This window comes from Oncorhynchus clarkii, chromosome 14 (genome assembly GCF_045791955.1).
Source record: "Oncorhynchus clarkii lewisi isolate Uvic-CL-2024 chromosome 14, UVic_Ocla_1.0, whole genome shotgun sequence".
In the NCBI taxonomy this organism is placed as follows: Eukaryota; Metazoa; Chordata; class Actinopteri; order Salmoniformes; family Salmonidae; genus Oncorhynchus; species Oncorhynchus clarkii.
Window position 1 is genome coordinate 23,683,873 of NC_092160.1, and position 13,628 is coordinate 23,697,500.

The window sequence follows — 13,628 nt, forward strand, 5'->3', positions numbered from 1 at the left end:
CATGCTCACAGTTCAAGTCCTGGTAATCCGTCTGGCCCTTCGACCTTGAATGTTAACCTGTTTAAAGGTCTTACTCACATTGGCTGCGGAGAGTGTGATCACACAGTCTTCCGGAACAGCAGGTGCTCTCATGCATGTTTCAGCGTTATTGGCCTTGAAGCGAGCATAGAAGTAGTTTAGCTCGTCTGGTAGGCTCATGTAGCTGGGCAGCTCTCGGCTGTGCTTCCCTTTGTAGTCTGTAATGGTTTGCAAGCCCTGCCACATCCGACGAGCATCAGAGCCGGTGTAGTACGATTCGATCTTAGTCCTGTATTGACGCTTTGCCTGTTTGATGGTTCATCGGAAAGCATAGCAGGATTTCTTATAAGCTTCCGGGTTAGAGTCCCGCTCCTTGAAAGCGGAAGGTCTAACCTTTAGCTCAGTTTGGATGTTGCCTGTAATCCATGGCTTCCGGTATGTACGTACGGTCACTGTGGGGACGACTTCATCGATACACTTATTGACGAAGTGACTGATGTGGTGTACTCCTCAATGCCATTGGAGGAATCCCGAAAACATATTCCAGTCTTTGCTAGCAAAACAGTCCTGTAGCTTAGCATGTGCGTCATATGACCACTTTTTATTGATCTAGTCATTGGTGCTTCCTGCTTTAATTTTTGCTTGTTAGCAGGAATCAGGAGGATACAATTATGGTGAGACTTGCCAAATGGAAGGCGAGGGAGAGCTTTGTATGCATCTCTGTGTGTGGAGCAAAGGTGGTCCAGAGTTTTTTTCCCCCTCTGGTTGCACATTTAACATGCTGACAGAAATTTGGTAAAATTGATTTAAGTTTCCCTGCATTAAAGTCCCCGGCTACTAGGAGCTCCGCCTCTGGTTGACCGTTTTCTTGTTTGCTTATGGCGGAATACAGCTCATTCAATGCGGTCTCAGCGCCAGCCTCTGACTGTAGTTGTATGTAAACAGCTACGAAAAATACAGATAAACTCTCTAGGTAGATCAAGAATCTCATGATAAGCTGTAGACCACACTACCTCAGGCGAGCAATAGCTCAAGACTTCCTTAGATATCGTGCACCAGCTGTTATTTACAAAAATACATAGTCCTTCGTCTTACCAGACACCGCGTATAACCTGCCAGCTGTATGTTGATAGTGTCATCATTCAGCCACGACTCCGTGAAGCATAAGATATTACAGTTTTGAATGTCCCGTTGGTAGCTTAATCTTCCGCGACTTTCATCTATTTTATTGTCCAAAGATTGTACATTTGCTAGAAGAATGGAAGGAAGTGGGTGTTTTTACGATCACCTACGAATTCTCAGAAGGCAGCCCGCCCTCCGGACCCTTTTTCTCCGCCTCCTCTTCACACAAACCACAGGGATCTGGGCCTGTTCCCGAGAAAGCAGTATATCGTACTGGGTACAGTAATATGGTCGCTGTTGTACTGCAAAATAGAGCTGGGTGCAGTAATATGGTCGCTGTTGTACTGCTAAATAGAGCTGGGTACAGTAATATGGTACCTGCTGTACTGCAGAATAGAGCTGGGTACAGTAATATGGTTGCTGCTGTAATGCAGAATAGAGCTGGGTACAGTAATATGGTACCTGCTGTACTGCAGAATAGAGCTGGGTGCAGTAATATGGTACCTGCTGTAATGCAGAATAGAACTGGGTACAGTAATATGGTTGCTGCTGTAATGCAGAATAGAGCTGGGTACAGTAATATGGTTGCTGCTGTAATGCAGAATAGAGCTGGGTGCAGTAATATGGTACCTGCTGTAATGCAGAATAGAGCTGGGTACAGTAATATGGTTGCTGCTGTACTGCAGAATAGAGCTGAGTACAGTAATATGGTTGCTGCTGTAATGCAGAATAGAGCTGGGTGCAGTAATATGGTTGCTGCTGTACTGCAGAATAGAGCTGGGTGCAGTAATATGGTTGCTGCTGTACTGCAGAATAGAGCTGGGTGCAGTAATATGGTTGCTGCTGTACTGCAGAATAGAGCTGGGTACAGTAATATGGTTGCTGCTGTAATGCAGAATAGAGCTGTGTGCAGTAATATGGTTGCTGCTGTACTGCAGAATAGAGCTGGGTGCAGTAATATGGTTGCTGCTGTACTGCAGAATAGAGCTGGGTGCAGTAATATGGTTGCTGCTGTACTGCAGAATAGAGCTGGGTGCAGTAATATGGTTGCTGCTGTAATGCAGAATAGAGCTGGGTGCAGTAATATGGTTGCTGCTGTACTGCAGAATAGAGCTGGGTGCAGTAATATGGTTGCTGCTGTAATGCAGAATAGAGCTGGGTGCAGTAATATGGTTGCTGCTGTACTGCAGAATAGAGCTGGGTGCAGTAATATGGTTGCTGCTGTAATGCAGAATAGAGCTGGGTGAAGTAATATGGTTGCTGCTGTTATGCAGAATAGAGCTGGGTGCAGTAATATGGTTGCTGCTGTACTGCAGAATAGAGCTGGGTGCAGTAATATGGTTGCTGCTGTACTGCAGAATAGAGCTGGGTGCAGTAATATGGTTGCTGCTGTAATGCAGAATAGAGCTGGGTGCAGTAATATGGTTGCTGCTGTAATGCAGAATAGAGCTGGGTGCAGTAATATGGTTGCTGCTGTTATGCAGAATAGAGCTGGGTGCAGTAATATGGTTGCTGCTGTAATGCAGAATAGAGCTGGGTGCAGTAATATGGTTGCTGCTGTACTGCAGAATAGAGCTGGGTGCAGTAATATGGTTGCTGCTGTACTGCAGAATAGAGCTGGGTGCAGTAATATGGTTGCTGCTGTACTGCAGAATAGAGCTGGGTGCAGTAATATGGTTGCTGCTGTACTGCAGAATAGAGCTGGGTGCAGTAATATGGTTGCTGCTGTAATGCAGAATAGAGCTGGGTGCAGTAATATGGTTGCTGCTGTAATGCAGAATAGAGCTGGGTGCAGTAATATGGTTGCTGCTGTACTGCAGAATAGAGCTGGGTGCAGTAATATGGTTGCTGCTGTAATGCAGAATAGAGCTGGGTGCAGTAATATGGTTGCTGCTGTAATGCAGAATAGAGCTGGGTGCAGTAATATGGTTGCTGCTGTAATGCAGAATAGAGCTGGGTGCAGTAATATGGTTGCTGCTGTACTGCAGAATAGAGCTGGGTGCAGTAATATGGTTGCTGCTGTACTGCAGAATAGAGCTGGGTGCAGTAATATGGTTGCTGCTGTACTGCAGAATAGAGCTGGGTGCAGTAATATGGTTGCTGCTGTACTGCAGAATAGAGCTGGGTACAGTAATATGGTTGCTGCTGTAATGCAGAATAGAGCTGGGTGCAGTAATATGGTTGCTGCTGTACTGCAGAATAGAGCTGGGTGCAGTAATATGGTTGCTGCTGTAATGCAGAATAGAGCTGGGTGCAGTAATATGGTTGCTGCTGTACTGCAGAATAGAGCTGGGTGCAGTAATATGGTTGCTGCTGTACTGCAGAATAGAGCTGGGTGCAGTAATATGGTTGCTGCTGTACTGCAGAATAGAGCTGGGTGCAGTAATATGGTTGCTGCTGTACTGCAGAATAGAGCTGGGTGCAGTAATATGGTTGCTGCTGTAATGCAGAATAGAGCTGGGTGCAGTAATATGGTTGCTGCTGTACTGCAGAATAGAGCTGGGTGCAGTAATATGGTTGCTGCTGTACTGCTAAATGATGCAGTGTCAAGAAAAGTGAAAAAATATATAAAAAAATGGTCCGGCAGAGAAAAAGTGATTTTTCTTTACTGCACTGAAAAAGACATTGTCTTCACAGCTCTCTGTGTTCATACATTATGGTTGACTCATCTGCTTAGCCTTCAGTCCCTTTTATGATGTGTAACAGCATGGTCTATGAGCAGAAGAAAAGAAAGGGGGAAAGTGGATACCTAGTCAGTTGCACAACTGAATGCATTCAACCGAAACGTGTCTTCCGCATTTAATCCAACCCCTCTAAATCAGATCGGTGCAGGGGCTGCCTTAATCAAAGTCCACGTCATCACCCGGGGAGCAGTTGTTGTTGGGGGTTAACCGATTTTTCCACCTTGCTGGCTCGGGGATTCAAACCAGCGACCTTCAGTTACTGGCCCAACACTCATAACCACTAGGCTACCTGCACCTGCATGTGTGCGTGCAGGTGCGTCAGCGATACTCACTTTTGTTTCCCACCAGGGAGACCACAGGCTGTACGTCACACTCTTCATTGGCCTTCTTGACCATGCCGTACCAGTCCTCCAGATTCTTAAAGCTCTGGAAGTTTGTAATGTCGTACACTAGAAGAACACCCTGAAAAACAATACCATGGAAAATCTGAAATTATGTAATCACAACATCCCAAAACAAATTCAATTTGACATAAGATGAGAACAAACATGACAGAGAGGTTGAGTGTGAACAGCAGGTGGCACTAGTGTCTGAGAAAAGACAGTCCTCTTCCTACCCCCATCCATCTCAAAACACACACTCCCCAAGGAGTTCGCACCTCCTCAGCTCTCTCTAAGTTAGTCATGGCATTAAAGATCTAGATCGCTGTTACAGATGCAGAGAGACATTCTAAGAACATACAGCCGAACCACTATGCCTACGCTCTAATTTGTCTGTTTGTGGACATCGGGGCGAGGGGAACCGCAGAGTTTTGTCCATCCAGTCAAACAAGCATAGGAAGGTAAGGGGGGTTAGGTTAGGTTCCCTGGCCACAAAATTGGCTCTGTTGTCTGTGCTTACAAATAAAAGAGGGTAATATACGTGTGGTTATGAAGGAGGTCTCATCCCCCTCTCTTCGTCAAAATAATTTGTAAGTATTGTCAGCATAGGTACAAAAACGGAAGTAGTCCTATAGCAAAGCACAAAAGGTGCCCATCGGAGTAACCAGACCGTTAAAGCTGGCGTCTGTACTAGTTGATATGTAAACAAAGATGAAACACTTCAGTGTACATGTTAAAAACAAAAGCCTCAAGTGCCAACATTGTGTCCATTTCTCTCTTTACCATTCCAAAAGACTATAGAATATGAAAAGGAGCCAAAATAAATAGACTACTTCGCCTTTGATTGCATCATCATGAAACAGAATTGCAGCTCCTTTTTCTTCAGGAAGCGTCTGGTCCGGGACACGCAATGTCACAACACAAGGCCGGTGACGACAGTTTGTGTCAGTTACAATTACAGTGCGTCGCTACCAATGACAATGATTGATTGTCGCCCGTGGCGCGTCGAACAATGGTCGTGAAAGCCCCATAAAGCTCTGGTGAGAAACCCGCAGAGCAAAGTATTCCAATGTGGCATTGATGGACGACACATTGTTGTTGTGTGTGAGTGAGCGGGCAGGGCGTCTGAGGAGGTATTACAGTACAGACATGACCGACCTACACACCCACCAACAGCCTCAAGTGTTGTCTCGGTCTCTACATCCCACACAGGCCCCATGCTCTTCAGGTAAACCAGATCTATAGCTATATCTATACCTCATCAAACAAGTGCAGCTTTGAGAGCGTAGACTGTGGCTTTGGGTGACAGATAATGGTAGCCTATATAGCAACAACAAGTTAGGGATGTTGCTTAGCGGAATGAGGCAAAAGCACAAACATAACACTCCCACACACGTGTTATTGCAGTGTCAACACAAACCTCGCTCTATTCACAATCATTTGTAAATATGCTTATTTTGTTAATAAATAATGAAGTTAGAGCGGGGGAAGGGAGAAAGAGAGAAAGGTGTTTCTTACTCCCCCTCATACTGTACATAGTCTAGTCCATATGACCAGCTAAGTAGCAAAACTTGGTCCTGTTGCACTAATATTATCATAAAGGCTTATTAACTACCCAAGCCTAATAGGGAAACACTATTACATTGTACATTTGTACAGTTAAAAAGTTCAGAGCTCTAACGTGAACTACGACAGACCACCTCAGTGTTTATTGTGTGTGTGTGTTACAGTACCTGAGCACCATAGACATATTTATCCAGCATTTTCCCTCCAATCGTTTGACCTCCAATATCCCACACTTGCAGGGTAACATTCAAGTTGCCTGAGGGAAGAGGAAATGGAGAAACTTAAAATCATTAGAAACTATTAAATGACTTCAATGTCTCAAACAAAAGCTGCTGCAATGCAGCCCACATATTACAAAACTATCAACGTTTGGCTTGCCATGTTAGCTTCTTTTTCATATCATCAACTTCTGACTAAAAAGTGAACGTAAGTCGATCAACTGGAAAACAACGTGACAAGAGAAGACAAATTCAATTGTACTGTAATTTGTGAGCTTTCCATCTCGGTTGTTTTGGTTCCTTTTATAGGCGTTTGTTTTAACAAAGCTCATAATCTTTGGGAAATCACGAGTCAGTCGTAACTGGAGCCTATATTTTGGGAGAGGGATTTCTGTAATAAAACGTTGACTTTGTTCATGTACATATTGGAAACAATAAATCATAGATTAATCTTTAATTTTTAACCGCTCGCCTCTGGCAGGTCACACACACACTCCAAATCCAAGAATATCCAGAGGAGAGATTCAGGGGGATGAATAGGTATGCTTACCCTGTAATTTAAACATTCTCAATACCCCTGGCCGGAAAAAAAACGAGCACTTATTAGCCTGGGAATAGCTGTTTGCATTGTGTCGTTCTCTGCCAAGTCGAGGAGAGTAAGGAGAAATATGTGGTGTTAAGAAAAATACAGATAATTAAACACAAAATAATAAGCAAAAGAAGACTACTGTCCCAATTTATATAAGAGGGAGGTGGGGAGAGGGAGAGAGAGCGAAGGGGTACAAAACCAAATCTAAATAAATATTTTCCTCCTCTGGAAAATGAAAGGGGTGGTTGAGAAAAGAAAAGAAGACCAGACAGTGAGGAGTTTGTCGGTGTGATGAGGGCCCTTCATTGGCCTAGTGCGCTTATGGCGAGCCGAGCGTACAGTGTGGATACGGCTGGACGAGCTGACCCCCACCACACAAGTCCCTGCTTCTCCGAGGAAGGAAGCGCGAGTGTTCACAGTGACTACATCTAGACTATACAGTGTCAATGTAAAGCTACATTGAAGAGTGCAATGAATAATTGCCCTTGGTGTTACAGCATACGAGCTATCCCCACCCATCCCCTGCAGTCAGACACAAACTTTATTTCTGTTTAAAAGACTCAACAGACCCAAAGTTTCCCTGCTTACGTGGTGAGTTAGTGGCTGTTTTTGTGTTTTTAGTAGTCTTCATTAGCTATTAGCACTGTTCAGTGGAACCCAATAAAAACACTATCAAAACATCACCATTTTGATAAGTATTAATTCACAGACCAAACATGAGACATCTGGAAGAGGTATTGTTAAAAGCACACAAAGAGAAGTTTGTGTGCCAATCGGCCTCACCTCACCACGCGTTGGAAAATGTACATTAAGTTTGACAAGCTGGGCCTTCACGGTGAGAGGGGCCAGCGCCGGCTATACTCTCCCCCCATCTTGGAGACCCCATAGAGCCCCAGAGAGCCACACAACACATCCAGTCGAAGGCGGGCGTAGGTCCTAACGAAGCTCAGGACCACCCAAATGGCAAACACAGCCATCCTCTTCATCAGGTCAAGAGAACCCAATCCCCCAGAAAATGTGCCATTTTACAACTCGTGTTGAACCAACGTCTACTATTTTATATATATAAATAAAACACACACACACACACACACACACACACACACACACACGTCTTGCCGTGCTGCAGATAAGTAATGGTTCTCAACTATTTTTACCAGAATCACAACTAAGATTGGAATTATTTGTGCGATGTCTCATTGAAGCCTTGCCTTTCCCTATTTCACTAAGGTCTGCCTAATTATCTCTACTAAAACATTCATGTTTTCTTTCTCCTACTATTACCAACTGTAACTGAATATAGGACTAAATGTAAGTTTCAAGTTATCATATATTTATTTTAGTACTTAATCCACCCTTGCTTAAATGTTATTTTATTAGTCATAAAAGAATGGAGCTACTTTGCAGACTTTTGCAGCTTTATGCCTTGGCACCATTTTAAATATGCAATTTAAAATGCTGAAAATCCCCATGCCATATGGTAGGAAGTGAAAATGGGGGGCTTTAGTCTAAATATAACATTAGTCAATAAACATTTATTTTACACATCTAAGAGGATACAGAGCGAGGCTTTATTTCCGTGGGTTTGAAAGTAAACAAATAAGAACATGAATGTTTTATGTGGTTCAGAACAAAGATCAGTTGAACCCCGGGATATGAATATAAAAATGCTAAATGTATTTACTCTGTACTGTGCCCACAGAATTATGTGTAAGGCTCGCCTCTCTGGACATAAGCTGTCCATTGGCTTCATGGAGGGGAAAAAATCCTGGTGTTTGCCCTAGAGAGAACAGCTTTCAGAATGAATAAGGATGAGAAGTGGCAGACTCTCCACAATGTGGTGCTACCAAGAAAGACACATTGAAAGTCCTGAGATAACCTGAGGAACAAAATTGTTCGGTTTTACCATGAAACACTGGGGAAGGAAAATACAAAATGCAACAACACATTTTGTATCAATTTGAAAATAAATTCAGAAATTCTAAAGCTTTGTGTAAAAATATATATATATTTTTTTTAAGTTAAATTGTGCACAAACTCAAATTCACATACAGCTTTTGTAAAAAGAAAAGTAATAAATTCCAAGTAGGCTACTTTAATAATGTCGGAATACTTTTAGATATGCACGTTTCATAAACAGAATTCAAGAAAATTAAAGTCAGACACTGCAGCATCTTACATCAAGGTGCCTCTAATGCAGGGTTTCCCAAACTCGGTCCTCAAGACGTTTGGGTTTTTGCCCAGCACTAAACAGCTGATACAAATAATAAACTAATCATCAAGCTTTGATAATTTTAATCCACTGTGTAGTGCTAAGGTAAAAACAAAACTGAGAATGTGAGTGCCTGCGTGAATGTGTGTCTGTATCTGTGGTATGGTACAGAGCAGGCCGGCACGCTCAAAGGATGAAGGTGTCTTACCTGGCAGTTATTCTCTTCAGAAATAACCAAAGGATGAAGGTGTTTTACCTGGCAGTTATTCTCTTAGGAAATAACCAAAGGATGAATTTGTTTTACCTGGCAGTTATTCTCTTCAGAAAGGTGTCTTACCTGGCAGTTATTCTCTTAGGAAATAACCAAAGGAAGAAGATGTTTTACCTGGCAGTTATTCTCTTAGGAAATAACCAAAGGATGAAGGTGTCTTACCTGGTAGTTATTCTCTTCAGAAATAACCAAAGGATGAAGGTGTCTTACCTGGTAGTTATTCTCTTCAGAAATAACCAAAGGATGAAGGTGTCTTACCTGGCAGTTATTCTCTTAGGAAATAACCAACGGATGAAGGTGTCTTACCTGGCAGTTATTCTCTTAGGAAATAACCAAATGATGAAGGTGTTTTACCTGGCAGTTATTATCTTCAGAAATAACCAAAGGATGAAGGTGTCTTACCTGGCAAAGTTATTCTCTTAGGAAATAACCAAAGGATGAAGGTGTCTTACCTGGCAGTTATTCTCTTAGAAAATAACCAAAGGATGAAGGTGTCTTACCTGGCAGTTATTCTCTTAGGAAATAACCAACGGATGAAGGTGTCTTACCTGGCAGTTATTCTCTTAGGAAATAACCAAAGGATGAAGGTGTCTTACCTGGCAGTTATTATCTTCAGAAATAACCAAAGGATGAAGGTGTCTTACCTGGCAAAGTTATTCTCTCAGGAAATAACCAAAGGAAGAAGATGTTTTACCTGGCAGTTATTCTCTTAGGAAATAACCAAAGGATGAAGGTGTCTTACCTGCCAGTTATTCTCTTAGGAAATAACCAAAGAATGAAGGTGTTTTACCTGGCAGTTATTCTCTTCAGAAATAACCAAAGGATGAAGGTGTCTTACCTGGCAAAGTTATTCTCTTCAGAAAGAAATCCAGGCCAATGGTCTGTTTGTACTGTTTCCCAAAGGCCTCTTGCGCAAACCGGGTGGCGAGTGATGTCTGAAACAGAGAGAGATCATGCTAAGACCCTTTTCCTGCCATTAAAACGACTAAATAAGTTGAATTCAAGCCTTATGAACAAGTCTGAGTGTTGGAGTTGGAGTGGTGTTCTGTATAACAACTATGCCTATTCATAACTCCAAATGAACTGGGCCCATGACTTTTCTATTTAAAAAAAAAAATATATATATATATATTTTTTTTTAAAGAGTACACTGCTTGGGAAGACGTTTACCCTAGCAATTGTAATTAATTTGAGGTAAGCTAAAGCAATTACCTCTGCTGTCTCGCAAAGCTATCAAGGCCTGCCTGACTGTAAAAATCCAAGTGAATTAAGAAAACAGGTGTCTGGGTAGACGAGTCATACATCCTAACTACAGCTTCTAATTGCCACTGCACAAAATAAGAAAACTCCATCTCTCCATGTCACTAGGCTAGTCTTAAAACCATGGGAATTTACAGCACAGACTTGACATGCCAAGTTTAATTCATTTTGATGGATGAGGACAAGAAAAAAAGTGCTGGATGTCTATTAGCTATCTTTAGAGCAGTGTGCTTACATAAACATGGAGGGATAATGGAACAGTGGGGCTTCCTAAGTCTTCCTGTGGTGAATTCATTTTATGTACTACTTGACTATCACTGAAGGTTATAGAATTTTAAATAAATTGTTTCTTTACGTCCACAGAGCATTCATATAATCTACTGCCATGTATTTTCTGATATATTTCAAGTTGCCAACAATACGTCAAAAATAAAAGGGCAGAAAAGTCATATGGAACACACAGGGGACTACAATTAAACCTGTTATCTACATTAGTCAAAACAGTCAAGCATAGGCTATTTCAACTTTTTGCGGCATCAAAATATGCCCAATTTCAGTCAATCATTATGTTGCAACTCCACTGTAGAGTATTGTAAGGTCTATCCCAAATACAATAGCTGAAGAGGAGTCATCTTGGCAGCTGTTTCTCATGTGGCTGAATAGGACAGATCTTCATTAGATTGAAGAGTCATCATCTAGGCAGCTGTTTCTCAAGTGGCTGAATAGGACAGATCATCAAATCAAATTGTATTGGTCACATACACATGGTTAGCAGATGTTAATGCAAGTATGGCTAAATGCTTGTGCTTCTAGTTCCGACAGTGCAGTAATATCTAACAAGTAATCTAACAATTCCACAACAACTACCCAATACACACAAATCTAAGTAAAGGGATGGAATAAGCATATGTACATATAAATATGGATGAGCTATGACCGAGCGGCATAGGCAAGATGCAATAGATGGTATTGAATACAGTATATACATATGAGATTAGTAGAGCAAGATATGTAAACATTATTAAAGTGGAATTATTAAAGTGACTAGTGATCCATTTATTAAAGTGGCCAATGATTTGGAGTCTGTATGTAGGCAGCAGTGAGGAGTCATCTTGGCAGCTGTTTCTCAAGTGGCTGAATAGGACAGATCTTCATTAGACTGAAATACCCCAAATACCTTGGAGGCCAACGCTTTCTACATAGGTTGCAGTGTCCTTATACTTTCAGTAAACTTAAGCCTGCGACTCTGAAATCGTGCGTTGACCAAAAGGTCTGAAAAAGTCGACTTGTTGAGCATTTCACAAGCTCAATGCTGAGTGACAACTTACTGGAGGTGACTGACACAACAAGGATAAAATTGGCCATTTAAGTAGCCCACACAATCACTGACAACACAGGAATAACTATCCCGGACAGCAACAATCTATTCCACATGCTGGCGTTGGCTTAGGGAGCCATTGGTCTTGGCATTCCAGTAGCTTGGCTCTACTCCCTCTTCATAGGACCCTTTTTTCCACCATACAATTGGAACTAACCAGGGCATGTAAAAGCTGGCGTAATCCAGACTTCTCTTCAATAAGGAGACGGCACAGGGTCACCAATGATACCACTGCCGGGAAATGAGGGAAGTTCCATTGAGAGAGAGAGGGAAAGAGAGAGAGAGAGGGGTAGGCGAGAGGGAGAGGGGTAGGCGAGAGAGAGAGGTAGGAGAGAGAAAGGTAGGAGAGAGAGAGAGGTAGGAGAGACAAAGAGAAAGAGGGAGAGAGAGGTAGGAGAGAGAGAGAGGTAGGAGAGAGAGAGAGAGGTAGGAGAGACAAAGGGAGAAAGAGGGAGAGAGAGGGAGAGAGCGAGGTAGGAGAGAGGTAGGAGAGAGAAAAAGAGGTAGGAGAGAGAAAGAGAGGTAGGAGAGAGAGGTAGGAGAGCGAGAGAGAGGTAGGAGAGCGAGAGAGGTAGGAGAGAGAGAGAGAGAGAGCGAGGTAGGAGAGAGGTAGGCGAGAGAGAGAGGTGTAGGAGAGAGAGAGAGAGGTGTAGGAGAGAGAGAGAGAGGTGTAGGAGAGAGAGAGAGAGGTGTAGGAGAGAGAGAGAGAGGTGTAGGAGAGAGAGAGAGAGGTGTAGGAGAGAGAGAAGGGTAGGAGAGAGAGAGGTATGAGAGAGAAAAAGAGGTAGGAGAGCGAGAGAGAGGTAGGAGAGCGAGGTAGGAGAGCGAGGTAGGAGAGCGAGGTAGGAGAGAGAAAGAGAGATAGGAGAGCGAGAGAGAGAGGTAGGAGAAAGAGAGAGAGAGGTAGGAGAAAGAGAGAGAGAGGTAGGAGAGAGAGGTAGGAGAGAGAGAGGTAGGCGAGCGAGAGAGGGGTAGGAGCGAGAGAGGGGTAGGAGCGAGAGAGGGGTAGGAGCGAGAGAGGGGTAGGAGCGAGAGAGGGGTAGGAGAGAGAGAGAGGGGTAGGCGAGAGAGAGGGGTAGGCGAGAGAGAGGGGTAGGCGAGAGAGAGAGAGAGAGAGGTAGGAGAGAGAAAGAGAGATAGGAGAGCGAGAGAGAGAGGTAGGAGAAAGAGAGCGAGAGGTAGGAGAGAGAGGTAGGAGAGAGAGAGGTAGGAGAGAGAGAGGTAGGAGAGAGAGAGGTAGGAGAGAGAGCGAGGTAGGAGAGAGAGACGTAGGAGAGAGGTAGGCGAGCGAGAGAGGGGTAGGAGCGAGAGAGGGGTAGGAGCGAGAGAGGGGTAGGAGCGAGAGAGGGGTAGGAGCGAGAGAGGGGTAGGAGAGAGAGAGGGGTAGGCGAGAGAGAGAGGTAGGAGAGCGAGAGAGAGGTAGGAGAGCGAGAGAGAGGTAGGAGAGCGAGAGAGAGGTAGGAGAGCGAGAGAGAGGTAGGAGAGCGAGAGAGAGGTAGGAGAGCGAGAGAGAGGTAGGAGCGCGAGAGAGAGGTAGGAGCGCGAGAGAGAGGTAGGAGCGCGAGAGAGAGAGGTAGGAGAGCGAGAGAGGTAGGAGAGAGAGAGAGAGGGGTAGGCGAGAGAGAGAGAGGTGTAGGAGAGAGAGAGAGAGGTGTAGGAGAGAGAGAGAGAGGTGTAGGAGAGAGAGAGAGAGAGGTGTAGGAGAGAGAGAGAGGTGTAGGAGAGAGAGAGAGGTGTAGGAGAGAGAGAGAGAGGTGTAGGAGAGAGAGAGAGGTGTAGGAGAGAGAGAGAGGTGTAGGAGAGAGAGAGAGAGGTGTAGGAGAGAGAGAGGTGTAGGAGAGAGAGAGAGGTGTAGGAGAGAGAGAGAGAGGTGTAGGAGAGAGAGAAGGGTAGGAGAGAGAGAGGTATGAGAGAGAGAGGTATGAGAGAG

The 13,628-nt window shown here is 43.8% G+C and overlaps 1 protein-coding gene across 2 annotated transcripts in view; it reads right to left on the bottom strand.

Moving 5' to 3' along the window:
* LOC139366427 (ras-related protein Rab-28-like) overlaps positions 1-13,628 on the bottom strand; it is a 75,013-nt gene that overhangs the window by 32,745 nt on the left and 28,640 nt on the right. For both annotated transcript variants that reach the window (XM_071103901.1, XM_071103902.1), the window contains exons 2-4: positions 9,899-9,995; positions 5,938-6,026; positions 4,157-4,286 (exon numbers count right to left, since the gene is read on the bottom strand). In XM_071103901.1, coding sequence (XP_070960002.1) covers positions 4,157-4,286; positions 5,938-6,026; positions 9,899-9,995 — 316 coding nt within the window. The remainder of the gene's footprint in view (positions 1-4,156; positions 4,287-5,937; positions 6,027-9,898; positions 9,996-13,628) is intronic.